General features: G+C 37.5%; 2 protein-coding genes across 2 annotated transcripts; both read right to left on the bottom strand.

The window, feature by feature from the left end:
- Positions 1-699: 699 nt before the first annotated feature.
- Positions 700-12,583, bottom strand: LOC113668750 (actin-related protein 5). The gene is made up of 21 exons (XM_089205380.1): positions 12,537-12,583; positions 12,314-12,424; positions 11,574-11,662; positions 11,350-11,469; positions 10,555-10,666; positions 10,204-10,299; positions 9,967-10,060; positions 9,365-9,464; positions 8,850-8,966; positions 8,267-8,377; positions 8,104-8,181; positions 7,655-7,690; positions 7,202-7,297; positions 6,810-7,031; positions 5,344-5,461; positions 4,169-4,263; positions 3,536-3,630; positions 3,255-3,332; positions 2,851-2,968; positions 1,942-2,053; positions 700-1,180 (listed from the first exon to the last, which is right to left on the bottom strand). Exons 1-21 carry the CDS (start codon positions 12,550-12,552, stop codon positions 1,014-1,016), a joined length of 2,181 nt encoding a protein of 726 aa, XP_089061506.1. The 5' UTR covers positions 12,553-12,583; the 3' UTR covers positions 700-1,013.
- A 497-nt stretch (positions 12,584-13,080) lies between these two features.
- On the bottom strand, positions 13,081-26,770 carry LOC113668745 (nonsense-mediated mRNA decay factor SMG7). Its single transcript, XM_027184692.2, has 25 exons — positions 26,694-26,770; positions 26,560-26,591; positions 25,748-25,799; positions 25,090-25,164; positions 24,777-24,837; positions 23,613-23,684; positions 23,345-23,423; positions 22,776-22,868; positions 22,095-22,166; positions 21,807-21,885; positions 21,151-21,234; positions 20,808-20,887; positions 20,567-20,616; positions 20,308-20,445; positions 19,922-19,952; positions 19,124-19,286; positions 18,721-18,791; positions 18,135-18,195; positions 17,131-17,232; positions 16,742-16,823; positions 16,571-16,657; positions 16,293-16,327; positions 15,432-15,571; positions 14,792-15,108; positions 13,081-14,248 (listed from the first exon to the last, which is right to left on the bottom strand). Exons 1-25 carry the CDS (start codon positions 26,729-26,731, stop codon positions 14,150-14,152), a joined length of 2,193 nt encoding a protein of 730 aa, XP_027040493.2. The 5' UTR covers positions 26,732-26,770; the 3' UTR covers positions 13,081-14,149.
- Positions 26,771-27,682: the final 912 nt, after the last annotated feature.

Below are 27,682 nucleotides of genomic sequence, written 5' to 3'. Positions count from 1 at the left end.
CACTAGCGATCGAGTTTTATCACAGCGATTGATATTTTTAGCACTAACGATCAAGTTTTATCACCAGGGATTGATGTTTTTAGCACTAACGATCAGTTTTATCACTAGCGATTGATATTTTTAGCACTAACGATCGAGTTTTATCACTAGCGATTGATATTTTAGCACTAACGATCGAGTTTTATCACTAGCGATCGATATTTTTAGCACTGACGATCAGTTTTATCAACAGCGATTGATATTTTAGCACAAACGATCGAGTTTTATCACTAGCGATTGTTGTTTTAAAACTAACGATTAAGTTTTATCACTAGCGATTGATATTTTAGCGCTAACAATTGAGTTTTATCGCTAGCGATTGATATTTCGTCACTAACAATTGAGTTTTACCACTAGCGATTGATAATTAAGCACTAACAATTGAGTTTTGTCTCTAGCGATTGAGTTTTATCACTAGCGATCACCAATTAAAACAACTCTTGATTATTTCAAAAATTCTCTTTGTCAGCACCTTAGGAAATGTAGAGAGTGTAACTGGGTTGAGAATGGCCATCACATAAAAAAGCTCTTGTGCAAGTAAAAGTCCTTAAGATACTTTTTGGCGCACAAACGAATAGAGAAAGGGCAGAAGAGGCGAAAGGAACTTTGAAGCAGTGATCAAATATGAACGTGTCATAATTCACTCAAAACAGCGAAAGGTTTACGCAATTTACGATGATGTATTTACAACAGTTTCGGTCCAATCAACAACAGACAATATCTTTCAAGATCTTCCAGTTAGTACGTTCCAGATTGGATAATACTTCAAGGTATTCCTTAACTAGTTTCTCCTTAGAGAAAACTAGTTATGGAAAATTACAGTTTATATTTTTTGTTGTCAATAGATATGTAAAGGCAACCTCTCGATTTTCTAGGATTTTCTCTAGGATTTTAAATCAAGGTATGATTTAGTGTTATTTTAGGCTGTTACTCTCTACCGTACTAACAGTAAATTGCTTAGGGTTGAAATTCAATCACGACTGTGTAGGGGTGGGTACGTAACGGTTTGAAGCGAAGTGTTCCCTGAGGTAGTCACCGCCTTTCTCCTCGTATTCCTGTCTTGTAACGCTCACTGTTTGTAGACTGCTTAGTGACCTCGCCCACTTACGAGCTCCGTTCCAGGCGTCAAGTACAGGATTGGCTACAAATGGATTAGGTAAAGGAAGGTGTCAAAAATCTGTCGAGGGTGTGGAGCAAAGAGAAATCCCAGTCCTCCACGGGTGAAGGATCCATTTACAGCCAGACTTATATTTTGCGGTTAAGAACACCTTTTGATTTGGTATCGTTAAATCGTTAAGCCAAATATAAAGTAATTACAAAGGCCGTTCGAAAAGCAAAAAATATATATATCATGAGGAACCAATGAGAATTGTTACACACAAGTAAATTGCCTGAAGCGCGATAAAACGCGAGTCATTAGGAAAGGACTGGTTTTAGTTTTGCATTTGATTGGTTAAGAGATGGCGCGAATTTTCGAGACCAATAACAGTGGGTACTGAAGTAAAACCAACGCAACCCTCTGTTACTTTCGACAATCAGTTGAAAATTACTCTAATTCTTTGCCAACTGAGCCAAGGGGAATTTATTGGCCAGCTGAGTCATGTGTAATGTCTTGATATAGTTTCTCAGAAAAATGTGAAACAGGAGACTCTATCCTGTCTGCAGAATGATCAACTGAGACTGTTTCCCTACTGCTCTAGCGGAGGCGCATTATCGGAAAACCCACGACGAGGTAATCTTAATGACCAGTCAGAAATAAAGGAAAAAATACAGAGCATGCGGAATTTTTTTCGAAACTCTTGTAAAACCCTTGAAAGGAGAATTGAGACATTTGTTATCTTCTTCACGTCACAGAAGAATGCTTTCATTACGGTTATTACTGCAACAAGCTGGTTCGTCTACCTGCTTTAAAAACTCTAAACGTTGATTGGAATGGTCGGATAGCTAGGAGCTCTCTCTCCAGACGTTCTTGAAAGTTTGGAAACTTGGTGTTTCCTCCAGTCACGAACACGTTCTACGGAGAAAAAAAACGAGGCAACTACAGATGTGATGTAAGTTTTCACAACACTTGTGTTAAATTCACTCGGCCAACGACCGAGCCTTACATTCTTAGATTAAAAAGGCGTCTAACAAACCAGAATGACCGCACAGTTAATAGTTCTAACAAGAGTTTTATTCTAACTGGTGAAATACCGGTCACTCGACCCACTCGATTGACTGGTGTTAATTAGTTACCATTGAACATGATTTAAAAGTTGTAGGAGAATATGTCAGAAAACATGAAAACCGAATAGCGCAGAACATGGTAATCATGAGAAAATCGTTCTTTAATGGTACACTATTGAGGCATGACAAGACAAGTTTTAGTCTTACTTCTTACGAATATTTATATGAATATTGGTAGGATGTAATTCTTCTGTAGGTTATTTTGCGCACTAAATTGCACCAAGAGTTCTACGTCCTGGAATAGCGCCTTCACTGTTTATGGAAAGTGTTGGGTTTAAACAAAAACACGGACCCAAATTTTAGACTTGAGTCGATCCTACCTCTCTCCCCTCCCCTACCCTTCGCTTGCCTCCTCCCTACCCCCTACCCCTAAGCTCGTAACCAGGCAGTGGGAAGATAGCATGGCGGAGCACGTTGAGAGACCTAGCTGTGCTTCTCACATCGATCCGGGCGTGACATAATCTGAGAGCTATTTACCGCGAGCACATGTCTACACAACAAAACAGTTGATCTACAGCACTATTAAACATTAGGGAACAAAGTACGTACTGGTCAATCACAAAAGCATATCCTTCCATATCCTACCTGCACTAAAGCTGTCTGTAAGTCTGTCGAGTAGTGATTAAGTATGAAGTCTATAGTTTCAGAAATGCCAGCTTGTTCAATGCCCAGCAAAGATGGTTGATATACTATCTCGGGGACTCTAAAAAGAAAAAAAAACACCAAAAAGAAAGATATGAATATCATTCTCACATTGCTGTTTCTGGTCCTTGACCTTGGACCTAACATAACGTTGCCGCTATTTCTCAACGCCTAACGTGGCAACGTAACCATGGTGACCTAGAAGACCAATCACAGCAAACAGAAATGAGGAAATCTCAAAAAAAAAAAAATAAAATAAAATAAAAAATAAGGACCAACAGACGAACACAAACAAAGAAAGATTCCCGGTGGCTACCCTGCAGTAAGGCGATGGCCTTCTAAATTACCTTATCCTCTCTACACCAAGGTGTAGCTGATAATACTCTTCCCAATCAACAGCAGTCTCTGGTTTCCCTCCAAAACGTCTACAAAGCAAGACAATTTTGTCGTTGTTAATGCGAGCGGAATGAAATAACCCTTAGAGAATTCATAGACGTCGGGGGCTTCCAGAATTTGCACTTACGGGTGTGGTTTTGTTATACATATGCGCCGTCAAAATCGCCATTTCTACCTTAACATTAAAGGCTCGTCATATGTGAAGTATTTGCTATAAAAGAACAGTACTTACTTTGAAAAGTCGGGATCGTGTTTCTTAAGTAAATTTTCTAGCTCGTTCAGTTCCTCCTGTTCTTTTTCGCTATCGGAGTCACCCGCATCTTTATTCTGTGGAAAGGAAAAGAAAATTTACAAATTAGAGCAATTTAGAAAATTCGCGCCTAACTTTCTACCAATCACGACTGGCACACTCACGTTTTCTGCGCTTCAGGCAGTGAGCTTATTTTCAGTTTTAGTTCCCACTGGCGTCTTCGAACATTTCCCGTTGTTTTGATTGGCAGTTGTGATTACTTTGGTTTTGGTTGACCAAACGTGACTTTGAGGTCAATTTGCACCCTAACGTGGGTATCTCTATTCTCCATGCTGTTCTCCAAACATTTTTCAAAGGTGAATTTGGAGACGGAGAATTTGTTCACCTATCAAGAGCTTCTCCAGTTGGTTATCATTTCCTCTATTCACAAGACCTTAATGTTTGATTCAGCAGTGATACTGTAAGGAGAAATTAGATGCCAATCACTCTTAGGGGTTGAAGGGTTAATATTGGCTGAGCTCGATGAAATGGAACAGACAAGTGGGGAAACACAACAACAAAAAAGACGACGGAATGGTTGAATCTTACGGATTACTAGTTACATTATTTACTCACAATTGACCTGTACACCATCCAGTCATCGTCGTTTTGGCCGAAAGTGTCTTCTTTTGGTTTCTTGTGTGAACTTCTTGTCGTACCATCGTCGCGAACTATGATGAAAAACATTTTTTTTAGTTCAAAGATAAACCTTCCCAATCTGTCCCAGGTATACTGCAAACAAGTGTCGCAGTTTGTGATTTATCACCTGTCATTCAACAGACGCAGGGCTTGTCTCAAAAGAATTCAAAGTTTTGAATTTGTCGAGGACGACCAGGCAGCACTTAACCCTTTAACTCTTAAGATCTTATTACTAATTCTTCTAACTGTCTGCCATGAAATTAATCGGATGTTAGTTTGGAGAATTTGGAATTGGATCAACCAACAATTCCCTGATTGATGTTTTTCTTTATTCTCATTACTTGTCTGCTTGATATCGTACTGATAGTGTAAGGAGAAATTCTGTCTTGGTCACTAGTGGGACTTGAAGGTTTAACAATCGGAATGTTGATTCCGAGACTTTTTTCCTTCATCTAATTAACTTCCGCACTCTGATACTTAACCAAGGCTGTCAGTAGGGGCCATAACCTGCGTGTACAACATCTGTTACCACTGAGGTCAATTGATGTTACCGCTGGAGATGTCGATTGCTGTCTCGTATATATCATACTGCTAACCCTTCACACCCTAACATCAGTAAGTATATTCTCCATACTGTTCTCCATAAATTTCCTAAGGTCCTGATGAGGAGAATTTGTTAAACAATCAAGGGCTTCTTTGGCTAGTGATCATTTCGTTTATTCTCGTCATCTTTGCCTGTGAGTAGACCCTCAGTATTAGCGCTGCAGGACCCGCCTTTCACCTCTCGCCGAAAGACTTGGGACGAGTCGGGGAGAGGTTTACTGCGGGGGAGAAGGGGAGGGGGGTCATTATCTTTGCTCGACCCCTTGCACACCTCTCACCAGCTCCTGTTGCTGAAGATCTCATACTTCAATGCAACTTAGTCATCTTCGAAACTTAGTGAAAGCCCTACATAAAGAAGCACAGGGCTACTTTTTTTCGTTTTTTGTTTTTGTCTAAGACAGCTCTTGACACTAGACCTTACAAATATAAGCTAATGCTGACAGAAAAATTGTTAAATTTAAGATAAAAAACAATAAACAGCTTTCACACAGTTCACTACACGTACATACCATTCGGATCGTAAGCCAATTGCGATAAAATCCTCATTCTTTCCTGGGATGCGTGACTTCTTCTGCTTGCCAGTTCCTCTCTCCTTTGTACTCGCTGTTGACGAGCGTCTAGTATTTCCTATCAAAATAACGTACAGTCAGACCCACGTGCAGTTTTGGGCATCATCACTTAAATTGTCCACTCATAAACGACTGAAGGCATGTCAGGGAAGCACTTACAACATTAATAAGACCTCTAAGAGCTGGTTTTCATGCCTTGAAAAAAAGAGCCTTGTACATTCATATTCTGTTCTGTTTTGGCTGCATAACAAGTGGCAGTCTTTCATCATATTAGCAGTATAGGTCGGAAGTAAGGTTCAACGAACAGAACTACACCAAACCAGTGTCCTAGCGGATTTGGGCCCCCTGAACATGGAGCCCCGATCCCTTTTTACAAGTGAATTTGGACCTGTAACCAGGGATTAGGAAGGTTTAACAGGCAAATGAGCCTATGGCCCCTATCATTGGAAAGCTATGGGCCATTTATAAAACGTTTGGGCCATTAGGGTAAATAAATGGGCCAGTAAAAATTTTAACAAAGGTTTATTGCTTGTGTATTACAGTCTATACCTATACAGAGACATGGTTTTAGGCATGAAAAACCGTTGCCATGAATAACCATCCGCTATATTAATTTCAAGTGATCTTCAAGGTTCTTGAAATGTCGTGTGACCACCAGAACAAAACGGTGATGATAAATTGCTATCAACCATTCGGCAGTTCAGTAATTGACAGTGGTCTTCTATAAAAGCTGCACTAACCTGACACTAACCAAATGAAACATAATTGTTTCTGACATCAGTTATGTTTTTTAATTATTTTTTTTGACAACAAAAAAATATTTTTTTGACCATTATTGTTATAACCATATTTTAAGGTCAGAATAAGTTCAATAACAGTAAATGTTTGTTCGTTTTGCCAATAACAAATAGGTTACAGATTTTAAACCATTAAGTTTAGGTTAAACCAACCATTTCAATCAGCTATAGCCTTTTGAAAAGATTATTGTAACTGGTCAGTTTTTACAGTGTTTCTCTATTTTGGTGCCTGTGTTACTCATTTTAATTTAAAAGCACATGGAACTCCGAGCAATAGCCTCGTTTGCATGCAAAGTCCGAGTTCAGGATCTGGGAACAAGAATGAAGCGAGCGTGATCAAACGAGCGAAGGCACTGTAGTTTTTCGCTTGTTTATGTCTCACCAAAGTGTAACTTTTACAAATTAAAATCCTTTTCACAAAATAGTTTATATTTCACTAGCTTTGTGCGGTCAGGGCGCATCACAGGCCCGGTAAGTATTTTTATAATGGGCCATTTCGTAGCTTTATGCGCCATACGCGCATGGCGCACGGCCTTCCTAATCCCTGTGTAACAAGCAACGTAATTGGTTCATGTACCAATGAAAAAAGACCTTCTCCCTGAAACACACCTTTCTCCTTCTGTGCAAACCCGTCAGCCATGTTTTAAACGTTTCCTCTCGTTGCACGTCCTCTTGACTCTTTTGTTGCATTTCTTGTTTCTTCTCTTCCTTTAATCTCTTCCCACTTCTCTCCTCAGCCATTGCTGCTCCTTTGGGAGTTCGCAGTCTCTTTTTGTTCTCGGCAGCAGGCGCTTCAGATACAACGTCGATAATTTCGTCTTTCTCCTTGACCTACCATTGTCAGGAAATACGAACATTTTATACTCTCAAAAATAATTAATTCCATATTTCCTGGACATTACAGTTATCCTCGACTAAGACCCTTCAATCGGATACAAAGTTGTGTTATAGGGGCATGACATGGCATCTCATTATTCCTTAGTATTCCTCTAAAAGCTCACCTCGGAATCTAATTCCAAAGCTGTCTGCATGGCGACAACCTTGTCCTTTCGCTTTTTTATAGAAGTCGTCAGATTTTTGATAGCAGCTTGTAATGCCTAACAAAGAATTATTGAGTTTCAACAACATAGTTTCCCAAATTAGCAATAAAATCAAGCAAACAAGCGTATCAAATAGTCACAATAACTACTTGAGAAAACTTCAAGAAAAAGATCTAATGAAAAGACCAAAATATAAAACCAGCTCCTCCCTAAGATCAGTCTGGGCTGATGATGAACAGACAGACAGACAGACAGACAGACAGACAATTCCAGACAGACAAAACAAAAACCTGAATGGGCTGATGAAGCCAACTACTAAGCAGGAAGTAAAGTGGCTAATGAGAAATGAAAAAATAAAACAAAACAGATAGACATTGAAGGACTTGAAGCAAAAGGCAGATACATGTAGTTCACCTCAGAACTCTGAAAGCCTGCTGCTGTTAATGATCTCTGTGAATGAAAAACAAACAAATTTGTTTTAGAATCCTTGACTTTGACAATGAGGATGCTAAAAACAATATCTCTATACTGAAATCAAAGTAGTACTAAAACAATAAAATTTATGTCACAATCTTCACTTTGACCATAAAAATGCTAAATGCTATGTCACTCAAGTGCATATGTATTAAAGTAACAGTGCATGAGGTAAAGTAACTCATTTGGTACACACATTAGAATAGTAGAATTATTTGCCAAGGGTAGTGCATTCATATTCCAAAGAATTGAAATACAATTCTACTACCTTCATCAAAACACATGCTGAACAGTTTTCCACTGGCTTTTATGTAATTAAGCACTTCACTAAAAATTCAACTTTATGAAATGTATAGACCATGTTTTGTCAGGCTAAAGGCCTGTCTTACTTGGTACTCCTCACTGTCTTGAGATTCCAGTTCCTGAATATTCATCAGATCTTGCAGCCTTTCTTGTTCTTCTGCAAGCTGATATAAACAGGGATAGTTTTCAATTTAAGAAATTTTTTTAATCAACAAGTAATACTTTAACACAATATCAACAAATATTTACTTTTTCTTCTCTTCTCCTTGCATTGATTTCTTGTAACCTCCTTCCTTGCTTTTGTCTTCTGAGCTTTTCCTTTTCTTCATTCTTGGGTCCACTTGCTTGCGGAGTTGGAACCTGTTACCATAAAAAAGTGAAGCCTAAAAATTAACAGCTTTAAGAACCACCTTTTACTCAATTTACCTGGCAACATCTTGGATTTCTTGTTACATACAGTTGTTTACAGTTTCTCATGTAAGTTGTAATAATGTAGAGGGCCATATTTCAAAGTATAGCCTCCTACATGTAAATTCAAAATCTTGTTTGAATTGAAATTTTTCCCTCTATTTAAACCCAGAGATAAGAAATATCTTACCTCATTTTCTAAGTCCATATAGTAATTTTGGGGACCTCATCTTTTCTGCTCAGATTTCTTACGTAAGTGAATCTGAGCAGAAAAACTGGGTCTGTAAATTACATCACTGACCTCAAACTCTGCTAGAAAGAGGTTTCCATGCAACTACAAAACGACCTTTTGTATTTTACTGAAATTTTTTTTCAAAATCATCAGTGATTGAACTGCAGTGTATTTCTTCTGAGTAGAACCAACCTGAGCATAGGGCAACTGAATTTTATGCACATTATCATCATAATAATCAGATGAAGACCATTCTTCCAGTTCCTTGGAGTAATCTGTTGCTATGAAACCATGACTATGAACTAGTTCCTAAAATTGAACAAGCAAAGAAGTTGTTATCTGTCCTTTGAAAGCAATTGTTACTAGCCAAGAGCTGTCTTCAAAACAAAGCAGAACTGCATGAACAGCTTAACTGGGTCTAGTTTAAATTTGACTCTCCAATTCACATCATAGATGTAGGTACCTTAAAGTCTACTTCACCTTTTTACTCCCAAGATCTCAGTAGTAATTCTCCTTACTGTCTACCATACAATTTTCATGATGTCAGTTTGGAGAATTTGATATTGGATCAACTAATAATCCACTTATTGATATTTTTTCCTTATTCTCATCACTTGTCTGTTTGATATTGTAACAATATTGCAAGGAGAAATTCTGTCTTGGTCACTCATGGGAGTTGAAGGTTTAAAAAATCCAAATGTACTCACCTGTGCTCTTGAGATTGTAATCTGAGTAGCATGATGGGGATGTTTGAGCTGTAGGAGTCGCTGCATGTACCATGTGGCAAGTGCTCCACCCAGGTTAATCCTGCATGGTCAGTGCTCAACAAGGTTTAATCAAACACCATGTATGTACATTCATTAAGGGGAGGGGGAGGGAGTAATGCTCTGATATAAAAGTGGGTACATCATTATATCTCTCTGGGTTGCAAAGAAAGAAAAATTAATTTTAAAAACAATATTATAAAGGAAATCATGCAGCAAACTTAAGAGCATGTGACACCTTCATTTACTTTTACAGTAACTGTACAGTTTCTGGTACAATTGCATTTACTTTGGAGTACAATAACTCTAGCCATACCCAGAGTTGTTAAGCTTTAGGAGGTATACTTTAAAATTTGCAATGAAAATCTTTGTCATGACTTTATAGCATATGGGATTCCACATGAACCACAGAATCACTTCAACTTATTAACTATTGTTCATTATAGAAATAAATACAGCTAATGCAATCGCACAATTTAGTTAGTCTCATTATTCATTAAGGTACGAGCAATCCCATTTTGTGCTTGAGGGGAAAACATACTAACCTCTTACAGTTACTGGCATCCAGTCTCCCATTCACAACAGGCAAAACATGACTGACTTGACATCCAGATGACACCACAAGTGCAGTGGTTTTGTCTGCAAGTAATGAATTTAACATTCAATAGATTCACCTCTTGAAAGAGGTTAATTAATATAATTGGCTCAAAGAAACATTCATTGATCACAAAATGATGAAGGTTACGTCCCTGAAATATGCTCTAACAGTAAACTACACTCACCTGAGTTTGGAGAGTTGTAATAAAGGCTAAACAGGCTGTCAATTCCATAAGCTACACTTGGGACATTGTAACACTCAAACAACAACTCAGACATGGCTGAAAGACAAAGATCAAGGACAAATAATTACATGAATAAAAGATGTAACATATGGAACTAAAATGGATAGCAAACATATTTGCACATAGCCTGAATGTGAGATACTGGATGAAAAGCCTTTTCAAAGTCCTTGTGAGGTTCATCACCAAAACAATTCTCCACACCTAAGGATCAATAGTGTTGAATCACAAGCCCAAATGACTGCTTTGAATTATGATTATTGTATATGACATCAATAATCTTACAATACTTACACTGTCGACAGTAGTTTGGGTTACAAACTGGTTCTGTCATAACAATTGGATGATTGACACTTCCTGGTGTGTTGACTCCAAGGTGACTGAAGATGTGATCAAACACATACTCCTGTTTTAAAACATCATGCACAGTTTTACCATTACTATGCCAGTAACAATGCACCATGCAAACACTCAAATAGGGTATACATTGCAAGACTTTTCAGAGGGTGTAATTGTGGTGCATCTATAACTGACTCTTATGAGTGAACTGTAAGAATTCAAAATCTCAGGCTACGCTTGAGAATTTTTCCTCAATGTTGTACCAGCTGAGCTATAGGGACCTTGTTGTTTAGCTACACACACATAAACAACCATGTATTACAAGAGACAAGCCACCTGTGTACTGCTGAGATCAATGATACTGAGTACAACCCATCTGAAGAAAGAGGCTTGATTCCTGATGATAGACCCTGATTTCCTCTGTGACACACAAATGTACTGTGAAAGATGTTTTAAGTTAACATCTCTCTTTTTCATTGACACTCAAAGTTTACTAATTTGGTTTCCATATAAAACCCTTCACTCCAATTAAACCCTTTAACTCCCAGATCAAATTTGTAATTCTCCTTCCTATCAACCATACAATTCTCATAATGTTAGTTCAGAGAATTTAGTATTGAATCAACTAATTATTCCCAAATTGATATTTTTCTTAATTCTCATCTCTTATCTAGTTGATATTGTATTGATCTTGTAAGGAGAAATTCTGTCTTGGTCACTCATGGGAGTTAAAGGGTTAAACCCATCTACCTGGCACTCATAGTGTGTTACAACATCTCGATCAAACTGAGTCCTTAAGGCCCATCTGACCACCTCTAGGTTTCCAATATCATTCCCCACAGAGTAGCCAGCACCTGATGAATCCCCATCCTGAAAAATTACAGTAAATTTCACCAAATTTCAAAAAAGGGAAACCTTGAAAAGCATTAGAGTAAAAGCAGGGTGGACATGCATTAGAAAACAGCCATACTTACTTTTCTTCCTCTGGCTTTTGCAACCAGATTTCGGAAGTTCAATCTTGGCTTGTTGTCAGTAGCCCACCCTGCTCGGCAGCAGTGTCCACCTGAAATTATAAATTGTATATTCATTTGGAAAAGATGTACAGTGGGAGTCCCAACAAGGATACTCTTGTGAAAAATCTACTTAAAACCCTAACACTAAGTCTCTTTGTTCATTCTTGGATAAAAATACTCCTGTAGGCAAGACCCATTCACTGGTTGTGATAAACATGTAGTATTTCCTATGTTCAAGAGTTGACATTAAATCTTTAACTCCCAGAGTTGATTAACATAAAACTTCTCCTTACAATATCCATACATTATTCAGCAAACAGGTAATGAGAATATTCAAACTTATCAGGTAGAAGCTGCTATCTTAATCAAGCAACAAGTTCTCAAAACTAATTCACAAGAAATGTGTAGCAGCTAGAGGGGAGAATTAACAATCAGATCTTGGGAATTAAAGGGTTAACTAGGAAAACTTATAGCCCCATATCTTATTGAATTTGGTTGGAGGGTGTGCTAACAAAATTTATGTGACTGATAGGATGAAGAGTGTTGCTTGTTTATATGATATAACCCTTCTTCCCTCGAAGGTTAAAAAAAATGCACTTGGTTCATAGCATAAACTAAATTTACAGTGTCATAATAATACCTGTGTACTTTGCCTCAGCATAATCATTAGCTTTATCGTGGGCTCACAAGTAAGAACTCACCATTGTCAATAATTAGTGGAATTGAATTGTCTCGAATATTTGCTGGATAGTCATAGAACGAATCTGGAGACGTCTCACAGTCTTGAAACCTGAATATCCGTGCATCCATATCTATATAAAGGAAAAATTCTTAAACGTTTTCAACATCGTAATATTTTGAGTTGTGTAAAACCTTGACTCCATATTTGTGATAAAATGAGAAAATTAAGATGTTCTTACTTACCACTTTCTTCCGCCATTTTTTAGACGGCTTTGTACAACCGTACAGCGGAATGCATCCCAAGCAAGCTATGTGGTATATGACGCACGAACTGTTTCAGCCAGGCGAAAACAAGTCACCTAGGTTTACTTTGCCGCATTTTGAATAATTCCACGCCAGAGCCAGTGTCAGATGACTCTGGAAAAATCACCAAGCGTTTAATTCAAAGTCCAGCGAAAACCCAGATAAGTAACATATCTGCACAAGCTTTGTTTACCATGTAAAAATTCAGTTCAGTTTTCCTTCTTGAATACTGCTGTAATGCGGCATGAATCGCAAGGTCTCCCCCAAACGCTCTGCTTTTGGGTTAAACAGGCATTTGCACCTGGTTGTTGAATTTATTTAATAACAAAATTAAAGGAAAAAGGTGTTTGCGTGCATAGCGGAGAAACTTTCGAGGTGTATCTTGATTAGACGTCTTTTCGCTCATACACTCGATATGAAATGTTAAGGGAGAGTTTAATAATATCAAATGGCAGTGGATCAAAGATGAACCAAAGTAAAGGGATTAATGGACCAAAGTTTTTATTTTCACAAAGCGTCTCAACATTACGAAATCACAACAGTTAGAGCTCCTAAAAGAAAATGCGACACCCCTGCAAAATGATTGCAGTTCTACCAATACTTTCTAATCAGACCAAAACCGCCATAACCATTAATTAATAAGCAAATTAATGACTGCCTTCTTTTAGTTTTCAATATGTTAGTGATGGAGAGAAAATTGGAAACCTGACATACATTGAATATCACTGACTGTGAACGTACTGCCTACCTGAGTAAACTCAGTTCAATTAAGAAAAATAAATGCTTCAACACTTCAACACAGCAAATATGAAACAATTCCAACAAGCTTAGGTCCCTCTGGCGCTTGTTAGCAATCGCCAACATTAAGCTTAAAATTTATTTCTGAATTGCATACTCGGCGACCTCAGAGGTCAGAGCCCTCTTACATCTATGGAATCCCAGATTAGTCAGTTCAAAGATTAAGTTTGGATTTTTACCTGAAACATGTAAAATTTAGAGGCGAACTTAAGTCATGGATATATGTTTTCCACATCAAAATGTGCAGTAACGTGATTATTTTTTACTCGATATAATTTAAACAAGAATCTAGGGTTGACAACAAAATACTTTCAATTACAAGCCACAGATTCTGTGACTATGTGTATGGAAGCTTACAATTAAAACTGTCCAAGTGTTGATATCTAAATGTAGAACCTTATTCTTTACTCAATACTACGTTCTTTTGATAGAGACGACGGAGAAATCAAGATTCTGCCCTACCGAGTTTTCAAGAAATTTTCTTTTCGGCTCGTCATATTTCTACGCTCTTGATTCAAAAACTGCAGAAAAACCCACTGACGGGGAAATCTAAAGCAGCTCAGGAATTCAGCACTCAATGTTGGTGTATTGCATAGCATTCCCGGTGACTGCTAATGAACTGGTATTAAAGCTCCAAGTGCAGTAATAATTGAGCTGGGTGTGCTCGTGTTACCGTGTAACTACACCCTCTGTCTTCATGGAAACCACTTAGAATTGGTCATGTTGAACCTCACTTAGGATTTTAAACTGGATCATCAGGTGTCCTTCTGTTGGTGTTTCTTCTGCTCCTGTAGCAGTTGCTGCAGAGGAGACATACCCTCCGAGGGAGGAGTGAAGTCGGAACCCCAAATGGACTACAATGCAAAAGGTTAGCATGTCACTATTTGTCATAACTACATGTCAGCACACTTCTTTTGATGGCTGGATAATCCACAACAACTGAAGTGCCGAGAATTTTTACTTCTCCTTCGTAAGCTTTACTCGCCGCTCAAGTTTAGGTATAAGGTTAAGGGCATTAAGCTAGAGGGTTTTTGTAGACAAACATCGCTCAGTGCACATAATTTCTCGTGTCTCAGCCATAGATAGGTACACTTGTTGGCTCTTAACATAGCCCCGCAATGGAGGTGAGCCACAGACAAACAGCCACATGGAAACAACAAGATACAAGACCACTTCGTGATTAACCAATGGGCCTCAATACAATCGAGTATGATGGTAGCATAACCATATCATTATGTGTGGTTGGGGGGAGAGAAACATTTAATTTTGTTCACCTCAACAACAACCATTATGAGTTCCAATCAAACTTTTCGAATCCACACTCCGATTGATCTCACACGTACAAATTACACACTTTACGTCGGGAAAAAAAAAGACAACAAAACAAACAACTTTACATGTAATCCATGTGCTCCAGGACTTGTTCCACCACTGCCACTGGCACTCGATGAATTTGGCGCCCAGACCCCAGAACTCCATCCACCACCGTAACCAAATCCACCAAAAGGAGACTGGGAAGGAGAGTTAAAATTTCCATGTATCGCGGCGGGGGGGAAACTGGTTCCAAAACTGGTTGGTCTGCGGTTTTCAGGAACCGGGGGAGAAGGTAGAGTGGGTGGAAATACGGAACTGCTTCCGGTGGCCGAAGGCAAGTGGTCAGTCGGGGATACACGGTGATGTGTAGGCTTGGAAACAGGTCTTGGGGAAGGGTGATCTGCAGGTGACAAAAAGTCCATTAATAATTGAATAGATTTTCTTAATTCCTTTCGTAATTTGCTCTCAGGTTATGGAAAGTGGGGAAACCAACGAAATATGAGGATTTCCAAACTGAGGGAAACTACCAACCCATTCTATTTATTCAACCATTTCTCTTCAAAAATCTGATTAGTAATCCTTGCTTTTGGCTATGGCACATATTTTCTTGTAAGGAGGAGTTGGTGTTTCATCAATATAACACCATCGTGTTGTTAAGTTAGTCGATTCACACCATCTGTTACCTTAAAAATCTTTCAATTTTACAGGAAGAAAAGGTTATACCTGGTTGAGACAGAGCCGCAGAAGTCAGGGGTACGTTCCATCCCGACTGGAACAGTGAGTATTGCGCTACTGTGGATGGGGAGGGTGGGACAATTCCCGCTGAAGTCTGAACAACATCCAACGGTCCCTTGAACAAGGAGCTGTGGAATGAAACAGGAGGTACATAAAATTCGAGTCAATAATTCATTTATAACTGCAGTAGTAAATATCACCTGACGCTAAACCGTTTTGACAGAAAGCAACGGTCGGTTGATTAACGCACAACAATACTGTTTCTCTAAACCACTCTGTTCAACACAATTTAGAACTATATGGCAAGTAATTTCCAGGTTTACTTGACTCCCGCACTAAGGTCATTGAGAGTCCTCTTCGTTGGTATGACATGGGCGATCAATTTGAATACTACATCGTGAAATAGATACCCCTTGACTCTGACCCCCACTTATCACGACATACATTAACATAAAGCGACGATCAAGTTTAAGAACTGAATTCCTAGTCAAGCCTCATTCCAATGTAATCACTCCCCAAAATATCTAGTCCCTCGCAAATAGTATCACGTGTACCTCTCGTGTTGCGTGAATGTTCGGGTATAAAGCAAATAAACCTGTCGGGGTGTTTGTATTAGCATAATTCGCGAGACAGGACAATTTCTTTAAGGATTATCCTTAGCATTAGACCAAAATGACTTTGCATGGAAGGTGGAGGAGGAAGGAAGGGGGGGGGGGGGTGGAAGAGAGAGAGGGGGTGTCGGTCAGTCTCTTACTGTCAGTTTGGTCTTCTCTCTTCGACAAATATGGAAATATCGTAAATAATAAAGAGATTAGATATTACGTTTCGAATGCTTTAAGACATTCCTACCTCGTTTCAGCAAATGGTGTTCCTGCTGGGGTCGTCTGAAAATAAAGTTATTGAAACTACCGATCAGAAGTTACCGCTACAATGGGGTTGTCACAGCTAAAAGAAATCTAATGTTTAAAGTGATTTATTTTTCAACATTGAAAAACTTCTACGAGAAAATCAGTCAAAAAGAAAGTGAAATTTTTATTATCCAAAATAAAGTTGTATATGACTGCGCATGATCAAATAATGGTCTCAAGGCGACAAAATACTTCTCTACGCTTGATCAAGTCCCATACTTTGTTCAGGTTGGGCAAAGAAGCCAAAAGCTTTTGCCCAGCAGACTCCAAATCAATGTCTTGGGGTGACTTTGGAAACTTTTCTTCCTGCAATGAAACACACAAACCCTGTATTGAACCGTTCAGCACAATTAAAACCATAATTGTACTGAAGGTGAATGAACCGAATACCTCTTCGATGGGCGATGAGGTGTTTATCTTCAGTGAGAAGTGAGACAAGCCGGTTGTGAGATCCTCTACTTTGGACAAGATACTACAAGTGACAAAAAAACAAAAAAAGAAAGATATTCAGCTGCTGAGAAACTGAGAGTGTACTTTAACACTGTTAAAGACATCTGCAGCGACTGTCGAAAATAATATTGCATTGGTTTCTGTTACTCCTCCTAATGATTGATATATAAATTCTCCCTTTCATCCTAACCAGTCAACCAATCATGACCTGATTAGTCGCGTCTTCTTGAGCTTCTAATTTTTTTCTTTGAGTTCCATATGTCCATTTTGATTACTATGGCTTTGCACTTACAACACGTAATCGAAACACGCTCAATGACATTATTCACCTGGCGTTATTCACAAGTCGATTTCCAAACCTGACCAGCCTACCAACTCTATGTACAGACTCATCTTCAGGTCTTGTCCTCTTCATACTGTAAGTTAGTTTCCTACAGGCGAAAGAAAGAACAAAACGAACCGTATCAGTCTGTCTGTCGTTAGAATTTACAGAGACAAGTTCTACGAGGAACTCTCGAGATCTTCTGAAACGTAAGTCGGACGTAAGCTTTGAGAACTAATTAACAATTGGTTCATATGTCAGCGTGCTTTCATTGAGATATGAAGCACGCGGGAAGTTTGGAGAGCACGAAAGATGCGTAAGAGTTGCTCGAGGCGTAGGAAAAATTTTTTCTTGAGGGATTTGTTTGCTGACTTCATGAGCGTGCACAATAGGAATATGAAGCACGCTCGCGCAATTGAATTTGATTAGACAAATTTACTAGCTATGTTATAAAACACTTTATATTTCATGAATTTGGAAAACTATGAAGTTAAACACCACCTCAAAAGTTATGAAGTAACTCAGTGGAGACGTTCTTCCTAACCCTTCACACCCTAACATCAGCATGCATATTCTCCACACTGTTCTCTAAAAATTTGCTCAGGTACTGACAAGGAGAATTCATTCAACAATTAAGAGCTTCTTCAGTTAGTGATCATTTCCTTTTTTTCTCATGACCTTCATGTGTGAGAGTGATTCTGGGATGACATTGTAAGAAAAATAAGTGCTATTCACTCTTGGGGGGTTAAAAAGGTTAACGAAAGGAAACAGCTTCACAGTAATGGATTCATAAAGCAAAGCAGTAGGAGTAGGTCTTGACAGCGGTAAAAAAAAAAAAGGAAAAAAAAAGAACAAAAAGAGTATAGTGAATCAGGTTTTCGTATTGAATAATGAATTCCCAACTTCCTGGCCTGCTGAGAAGGAGACTGGCCTAGTTGGCTTGTATATAGCCATTCTGAACTCACATTTGATCAGTAACACATGTCTGACTAGGAAATGTCCCACACGTACCTCTGACTGACCCTAAGAGGCAGGAAGCTCTGCAGTTCCCAGTCTTCGTGAAGAGGAAGATCTGTCAACAAAACATCAAATACTGTGCATAAAAGGAAACTTCGCATCATCAGACTGCTAATTTCAGAAGGGATTTGTTATTGATAACCAAAAATGTTACCTTACGTCTCATAAACTTTCACACTAATATAATTTCAGTCAGATAAGTTCCCTTACATGCGCAACCGGAAACTATGTTCTTTATAAATTCTAAAGACATTCACACTATCGAGGATCGAAAGAAATCTGGAGCAGCGTAACTTTTGCTCCACTACATTCTGTAATTGGTCTAGTAAAACCTTCTCAACCAATCAGATGGAAAGCTCAGGCCAATCGTGACAGGACTGTTCCTGTTTATCGCACTTGAGGCCGTTTCTGAGGTGCGTTAACTTTGAATTCTCATGGGCTTCTTCTCGCGTTTCCCTTTGTTCTGATTACTTTGGAAACTTCATCAAAAAGCGCTTTGACGTGCAGCGATCATTTACAGCAAGGATTGGGTTTCCATTATAAAACAAGAAATGTACTGGTTAAACGGATGAAAACTCACCAATTTTCTCTGGAAGATGAGGGTGTGTAACTTGTAATAAGTTTAACAACGCTGCAAAGTCCTCCCACACCCTACGTAATCAAACATGCAAAAATAACTGTGGTAAATCATATAAACATACTAGTTCAAAGGTAGTGGTTTTTTTTTTTAATAAAAGAGAACAAATCAAGCTGAACATAAGTGATGTCACTTAAAGTGCTCAAATACAACTACCGAAGAGACGAAAATTTTCCAAAATTAGATGTAAAAATAATACAGATGCAGTGTTAAAATCATAGATATACTGTTTAATGGTGGATCAGTTAAGCAATAGGATAGTCTTGACGCCACTACCAAAAACGATTCTCACAAAATGTACACGGTAAACAAGCCTAATATTCCTGCCACGAAAAAACTTCCTTACTTAGTCTTCTTCAGCAGCTGTCCATTCCAGGTGTTAGGAGATGAGCCCACCATCCACTGACATAACAGGTTCAAAGCTGGTAGAACATCACACCCTGCCGCAGACTGTTCCTTGGATGGGTCATTGTCACAGACATGAAGAACAAGGCTATCAAATAGCTCCACTGAAAGAAAGAACATTCAAAATTGGTCAGCCACACCCTTCAATTAGCTGCACACCTCAGTCATGTACAAAAACTACACTTTCCACAAATTTAAAGAAAGTCATATCACATTTTCTGTTCATTTTGCTATATATCATGTATAAGGAGGAATCAGTGTTATTGTGAGATTAACAACATAAATTTTTGGGCAAAAAAAAAAGAAATTTAAGGGCTATATATTAGTGCAGTGGTTCTCACTTCACCGATTACCTCTCGCACTAGGAGTGTTGGTTTTGGTGGTAGGAGGAACACTAGTGAACAAGAAGAAAAACCTTTGGAACATGGATATGAACCAAAATTAATTTCTCCTCTCATGTGGCCCAGGTCCAGAGGTCAAACTGGGCACAACAGTCACAGTGGCATGTTACACAGCTGTACAATCCACGCTTAGTCATAAACTGTCATTCCTTTTTGTGCACTGTAACTAGCCAACTTGTTACACAACCATTAGGTTGGATATTTTCTTCTGTTTGTAACATCATGGCATCAAAAAATTCACAAAGTATACAGTCATGTAAAACAAAAAAATTTGGTGTGGAAGTTTTATCTTTTATACCAGGATAACTTGATTACATTGAGCATCTACTGGTAAATACCTGTAAACTCCAGAGTCATTTGCCAACACTCCTATAGAGAAAATGAAGAGGCAAATATGAATCAACTCATACAATCCATTTTCAGTCCATCACTGCCATCTTTCACAAAGTTACCATTTCACATTTATGTATCAACAGTGCATGTACATAATTACAGAAATTGAAAAAATTAATTCATAGCAGTGCTCACATGAATAGCAGTGTGATCTGTTTTTGTTTTGCCTGTCCAATAATGAAAATAAGATATATGCCTGTATTCTTTTTGTATTCTGTAATTATCATTTACTATCTTCTTTTGGAAAATGATTGTAATTTTTTCTTTAACAAACCAGCCAAAATAGACTATTTTGAGTATAAGGCATGTCAAGTAAAATCATTCTATAAACCTCTTCATCCTTGCCAATACAATCAAACTCCTCAAGATCATCTCCCCCTCCTGTCCTGATGTGCCACAAAAGAAATAAAGTGATTGCTACCAATTTGGTTAGGAACTCAGAGGTAAATTTGTTCTCCTTCAAGATCCCCTGGAAATAAGAATAAATTAACAGGTAAATCTGAAGGATACTAAGAGACTGTTTAAGACTTAAGGAAGAAAATAAATAAATTATTTATAGTTTCTAAAGGAATTTGAGTTAATTTTCTCACTTTAAGTGCAGCAACAACACGATCTTTCAGAATTCTTGCTTGATCAAAATCTGTGGTGAACAAAATCATGAAAAAAATGCGATGGGCATATTTTTATCATTGCTTTAACTTTATAACTACCCATGAATACAACTTGACACTAACATTACCTAAATGTCAAACATTCTTGCCCTGCATTCCATAGGGCACGACATGGGAACAACATTACTTTTCAACAAAAACAAGAAACAGAATGCGCTACCTTGAGCAAGATACATGAGGCCATGAAATTGTAGGAAAATATGGCTAAACTCTGCCTTGGATATGTCTGCAATGCCATCTCTGAAAAAAAATACAAAATACAAATTTACTGTAGATAATAACCTGAGCTGTGAACATGTTAAGTTTAAATTCAACATTTTAAAGCTCACATTTGATGTCAAATGCAATTCAATGAACTGAATTTTAATTAATTTGATTTACTTTTATTTATCATAGACCAAATTTGAATTAAACAAAGATATCAATTACTAATAATATTATATACCTAGTAAATAAAATCAATACATTTTAACTCTATCATGAGACATTACCACTTCCCTTACCTTGTATTATGCCTGGCAACCACTTTGCTCAATGTTTTGTGAAGATTTGTTGACGCAGCTGGGAATGGATTCTTAACAGCAATGCTGAAAAATATTAAACATAGCTAGTACAGGATAAATTAAAAAATGACAGGAGGCAATGTGGCTATTCTGCTGGTCAGTCATTCATGTCCCTTACTCTCTGTTCAGCCTCCTGCCTTGAGCGATTTTGGAACTTAAACTACTTTATGTTCATTAAAAATATGAGTTGTTACATAGTGTTCATTAACTCTATGGTTCTATCAGAGGAGTATAACTAATGTGTACTGAATGATCATCATTGTAATGAGACAAAAAATCAATTATATGACAGACTCCAAAGGTTCACCATCACTGATGTACATTAAATATTGATTCCACAGAAAACTTATCTTTATATCAATAAAGGGGGTAAGTTTCAAAAGAAACTGTGGTGCTGTGTCAGTGGGAGAGTATAAACAAACTGGCCACTGTAAACCGTTTAAAAACTGATGTTTCAGGTGTTAGCCCTTCATCAGAGCAAAAAACAAAGGGTTAACATTCGAGACGTCAGTTTTGAAACTCTCTACTGTGGCCAATTTATATTATGAACTCAGTTGATAATACCAAATTATCCTGTTATTGTTATATCAATTTACCTCCTACAGTAGTAATACACAGTACCCAGCTCATCTCCTTTACCACTTGCTAGAATGGCCAGCTGGTTGTATGGTTGACCTGATGAATAAATAACAAGTCAGGTGCAGTTTCATTAAACAATGTGAAACACAGATGTTGGTAGTGTGTGGTGTCTGTTGCAAGTAATGGGAAGTTTTCACTGTTGGTTAAGTACATCCTGTAGCTTCCATCTACTTATTTCCAAGACTTTTCAAAGTAGTCTTTATTCAATTTGAAGCAATTCATAAGAGAAAATAGGTTTTCATTACCATTTGACGGCACTAATACAAGAGCATGATGATAAAACACTTCAGCCTGCTCAGGGTCATCACAATAACGTGCTGCACAAGAGAGAGAGAAATAAAATGTTAAATTAAAGGAAAAAAACAGCATCTCAAAATAAACTCAAAAGAGCTGGGGAGGGCCATTTAGATATCAAGTAAGCACAAGGTGTCTCATTATCACAGTTTTTGATTACTCTCTGCCCAGTATTGATTTTTGTTGGGAAAGTTGTTGCTCTGCGACAAAAATATTATTTAAATCTTTTGAATAGGTACAACCAATGTTAAGTGCTGCAGAAAAACTTGAAAATCCATCACATTCTTAATTTAACATCTTCATTAACACCGCCTACTGTTAGCAGAGCCCAGTTTCCATAGTCTTGCATCAGTTATAGTAATAGGTTAAAATTCAGAAACAAATATTGAACATTACAGGAAATTAACCCCAAAAATACCATGGCAATTAAACCTTGCTTCCTATGAAACATTTGACTTGTATCTCATCAATTCAAGAACATTTAAATCTGCTAAACATTAGGAAAATATTTGCAATTATGGAAATGACATTTGGTTAGTGGCCTGAGTACACTTCACTTCAGAAGGTGATCAAGTTCTAGGCAAAATTGTCTATAATTAGTCACAAAGGAAAATTTTGGGCAGGATACTTACCAATATCTCCTAAGTGGACCAGACAGTCTTGGCAGATATAATAACAAGACTGAGTGTGAGGCTTCTTCACTGGACTACTGTTGCCATTGATTTCTGGAATGAAAGTATCAAAGAAATATTATGACAATGGACATGGAGCCTGGGTCCACATTTGGACCCTGGCTTGGATCATGGAATCTTGAGCAGGATACTAATCCTTCACACTCTGTGATTAGCATTCATTTTCTCCACGCTAATCTCTCTACATCTCCTATGATAATGACAACAAGAATTTGTCTAACAATCAAGTTCCTTCATCATTATGACCTTTATGTTTTATTCAAGGGTAATATTGTGAGGAGAAAAGAGATACAAGTCAAGCCTTTAGGTGCCTCTGCACTCAAGAGGATAAAGTAATAAACTGGCAAAACATCATAGACATGTAACTGGCTGCCTCATGAAATACCTGGAGTGGTCTGGAATGAACTGACAACCTGTCAATGAAGGAGCTATTTCATGCTAAGGGATTCAGAATAAGCTGCAGTAGCAGTTGTTCAATTCAGTCTCAGAAGCAGACTTTTTATACCTACCTTCAAGAATACCCAGCTGTGATGACCTGACATGACCAGGAATGTCTAGCCTGTATGTCAGGCACAACTCCTGCAACAGCTGTTGAGAAAAACACAGAACATTTCATCAGGTAGAACTGTAACATCAAAAAAAATCCTAAAAATTTCCCTTTTATACAAAGTCGATAAATTCAAATTTGAAAGAGAGAAAAATAGAACAAACACAAAGAAAATTTTTTGCTGCATCAGAAGTTATTTGCCAAGAGACTCAAATGGCTTATTTCCCCACCTGAATATAAAAGCCACTGGCAGCTTCAAGAAATAAGGTCAAAACAGCCTGGACCTCCAACTTTTTGGAGCCCTAGAATTCAACATGAAATTATGAATTAAAATCAAATGGATCAAGCAATTTTATCTGCTATGATCTTATTGTGATTTCTCCCCTCTTATTGCTATATATTTTGCATAAAATAACGTGAGAGAGTTTGATGTTGTGTCAAGGGAACATCATTTAACTGATAAGCATTCTACGCCCATTAATAGCTGTGAGCACTGTGGCAGGTTGTCAAAATTAGCCGCCAATCTGGGTCATTTCACCATCTACTCTGAAAAATGCACCGGCCATTCCAATGTTTTGTGGCTCAATTTTCAGCATAAAAGCATGTAATTGTGCTGCCTACTTTATATTTCAGTCCAGTTACTCAAAATCTCTTCGACAACCCTGACTGAGGGGATGTCTTAAGTGTTAGGAAAATTCATATTGTAGATTAAAGGACATGAAAGCCATCAAATTTTTTTTTTAAATCTTGATGTAGCAGTGTTCTAGAAATATTTGCAACATTTTTAATGTTCTGAGTTTGAAATTCTCCTGTTACAGTCGACTCTTGCCCTGTGAACACCTTGCTATTATGGACACCCAACACTGAGGACAAGAGCCAGCCCTTCAGTGAAATGTAAATGTATAAAGAAATGACTTAAATAACTCCCGTTATTGGGGGCTTTCACTATTTTGGAAATGGGGGTACTTTCATGCCCCCCAACACAACATTTCACTTGTTGTCTTCTCTCATTAAGGAGGACACTTCATCCAAAATCCTGACTCACATAATATAACACAACATTATGATAAAGGAAAATAAAGAAACCATTCTTCAATTGGGTGCAAAGAAAATAATTTCCTGCTTGGAGCTGGATTTTTTCCAGTTTGTGAGGGCCACATTATATACTTTATGTTTGCATTGTTACACATGATTTCATGTGTTTAGAGACAAAATTTTTTTTCTCTTGTACCCTGCTTTTACAGACTCTCACTATTACAGACACTAAATCTTCCCCCAAGGCTGTCTGCAATAACAAGAGCCAACTGTAAAGGGCTAACTGATATGAAATACCATCAATATGTTAAGCAATCACTTCCTAGAGTTAGAAAGTTAAATACTATAGTTACCAGTACCTTCCTTTCCTTTGTTTGATGTCTTAAAAAGTCAATCTGGCTTTTAAAAGCACTGTTCCACCTAAAATTTCAAGGAAAATATAAGTTATTTTAGTTTAAATCATTAGTGCACAAAATCAACATAGCTTGACACAATCAGTAACAACTCCAGAGAGACACAAAACTGTCAGACAGTCTTAGTTGTTGATTGGCTCTCATAGATAAGCAGTTAGTTATAAAAATGATTCATTTTTTAATTCTTTTGAATTTGCTATTAATTCTGGCATTTTGACATGAAAATAAATCAGGTATACTAATTTAACAAATAACTTACAAGTCTTGTTCCACCTTCTTGTCAAGGGCAGACTCTAAGTCTGTTAGCAGGATACTTTTGTACAAATCTTGTAGTCTGGCAAAAAAAAAAACAGACCATCTAATGAAATGTTCATGGTAATTAGGAATTTTCTTTCACTCTTTTTAAAAATACTTTTATGATTGGCAAAATTTCTGCATTTATAAGATAAAAATGAATTCCAAATGTCTGGTCTCCCTAAGTTGTACCCAATGTGTGATATAAAGAACTTTTGGGACCACTGGAATTTTTCAGGACCACAGAGATTAAAAAAAAAAAAATTCAAAAAACAAGAAAAAAAATCAATCTTAAAATATTTCTGAAGAAAGAGAAGAGTGTCTCTAGTCAGTTGGTCAATCATTCAATGAATTAAGCATCAGTCCTTGATACTTCATTTTTGACATTTTACCTTTGGGAGCAGTTGGTTTATTCCACACATCAATATGTGTATATTAATTACACCACCAATATATACAGTAAGTAATGAAAACTGACCTACTCACAAGTAGATTTGTGAATTTCCATCCAAAAAAAAGCCATGATGGTTGAGTAAATATTTGTTTAAGCAGAACATTACATTGCCAGGTCCAGTAACAAAATATTCATGGTAACTTAGGTCAAAAATTGTTTTTAAATCTACCTCTGCCTAGACTGCCATCCTTCACTGCCAACAGCAAAATCTTCAATACTGCCTAAAGAAAATTAATGTCCTTACTGAGTAAGTCATATAAGTTGGCTGTCTTTCATATATGTCATTATTAATTAATGCATGATGAAAACTGTTATAGTATCTTGTACTAAATGACATTTACCTATGCACTCAACACTGGAAACCTCTAGTAGGGGGAAATACAGGGCATTATCCACAAAGAATACGAGTACACCAGGATACAACCCAGCCTAAAGAGGAAATACTTCTGCAAAAGTCCACACCCCATGAAATAATTCCTCACATGAAGGAGGTGGCAAAGAAGAAATTAAAGAATTCCTTGAGAACTCAAACAGCTGACAGACATATTCAAGCTAAGTGCATAACCCAACTACATACTAAACTATTGTTTTCTTGACTAGAAGATGGAAAAATTATCACTTTGTTTTTTAATAAGAGCTGGTTAACACATCGAATCATTGTTTCCTTTCCTCCTTGTTTTCGATCGGTATCATCATCCTCTTTGAGTCGAGGAAGAAACTCATAGACACCTCAGTAGGACTAATTAATATAAAACCAAAAGATATCGAGTTTGTTTCGAGCATTAAGATACTCAAACTCACAAACAAATAAAAAGAACGAGGCAACACTTGAACATTTCCTCCAGGAAATAGATTTCTCATATTTTAAAAGCCGTAACGCAGCCTCTTGAAAATAAAAGCTTTTCAGCTCTAATTGTAAACAAAAAAGAAAAACAAATGAAAAAAAAAATTGCAACTGTTTTCCGTATATACAAAACTTACTTTTCAAAGCGGCTTTCAATGTTTCCGCTTGCCTGTTGAAAATAAAAGAGGTAGAATGAAACAATGGATAATTAAGCATAATGTTCATAAGTATTATTTTACAAAATTCAAAATGAAGAATTGAAAATTTTTACCGTAAAACTTGGGCAACCGACCCAAGGATCGGCGCCATGTTCAGATCATCATTCCGCTGGACAGAGTAACTTCACCGCGGTCTCGTTCAAAATTTCACACCTGTCCCCTTTCCCAGGAGTCTTTTGTTTTTTAATTGAATTCATTTTGAAATCACTAGTGATCCTTGAAATCTGATTGGTTCTCATTGGTGCGATTTATTTACGATTCGCATCATTTTTTGCTCCAAATCACATCTTTTTCCCAGCCAGTGAGAAAGTTTTACCAAAATAAATAGCCAATCGCTTGTTCAAGGAAACCACGCGATTTGCAGGAAAATGAAAAAAAAAACAACCTTCGCAACTTTGCAACTTTCTACAACCCTGCTCACTATTGGATCAACAAAACCTTTGTAAAGACTAAAAACTCCGTCATCTGAGCGACTGAATTTTTCAATTTTAAAATGGATGTAATGAAGTGGTAGTTGAACACCGTGTCGTGCAATCACACTTTTGATTTCAAATCATGCATTATTATGATTTCAGATTTAATAATACGTATGCAAAAATTTCATCATGCTTATTGGCTGAGAACACGTCAATTAATTTCAAACAGAGCAGAAAGTTGAAATTGAGTGCAGAAAGTTGAAATTAAATTTATTGACAGGTAAGTTGCGAAAGCATAACAAAACAAAATGGCAGAAAAATGAGGGGATGGAAACAACGTTTTAACCCAGAGTTTAAGGGAGAAAGCTAGAAACAAAAACGCCCAGCAAAGAGAATCCAACTGGCTAGAAGTTTGGCCTCCAAAGTCCCGAATTTTTTCCTTAATCACTATAATTTTTCGTCTTTTAAGCCGTCACCTCTATTCAGCTGCCGCGGTCACCCTTAACTAAGTCCCAACAGCTTTTTTTTTATTGTCCTCCGCCTGTATTGAACAGTCTCTGAAAGCGGGACTAATCAAACAAAACTAAGAATAATCTTTCAAGTAATTTTTGATCCATCTATCTCTC

The sequence above is a fragment of the Pocillopora damicornis genome, chromosome 4, assembly GCF_964200805.1.
Source record: "Pocillopora damicornis chromosome 4, jaPocDami1.2, whole genome shotgun sequence".
NCBI classification, from domain to species: domain Eukaryota; kingdom Metazoa; phylum Cnidaria; class Anthozoa; order Scleractinia; family Pocilloporidae; genus Pocillopora; species Pocillopora damicornis.
The sequence above is the reverse complement of the archived record's forward strand: the minus strand, read 5'-3'. Positions and strand labels throughout refer to the sequence as shown.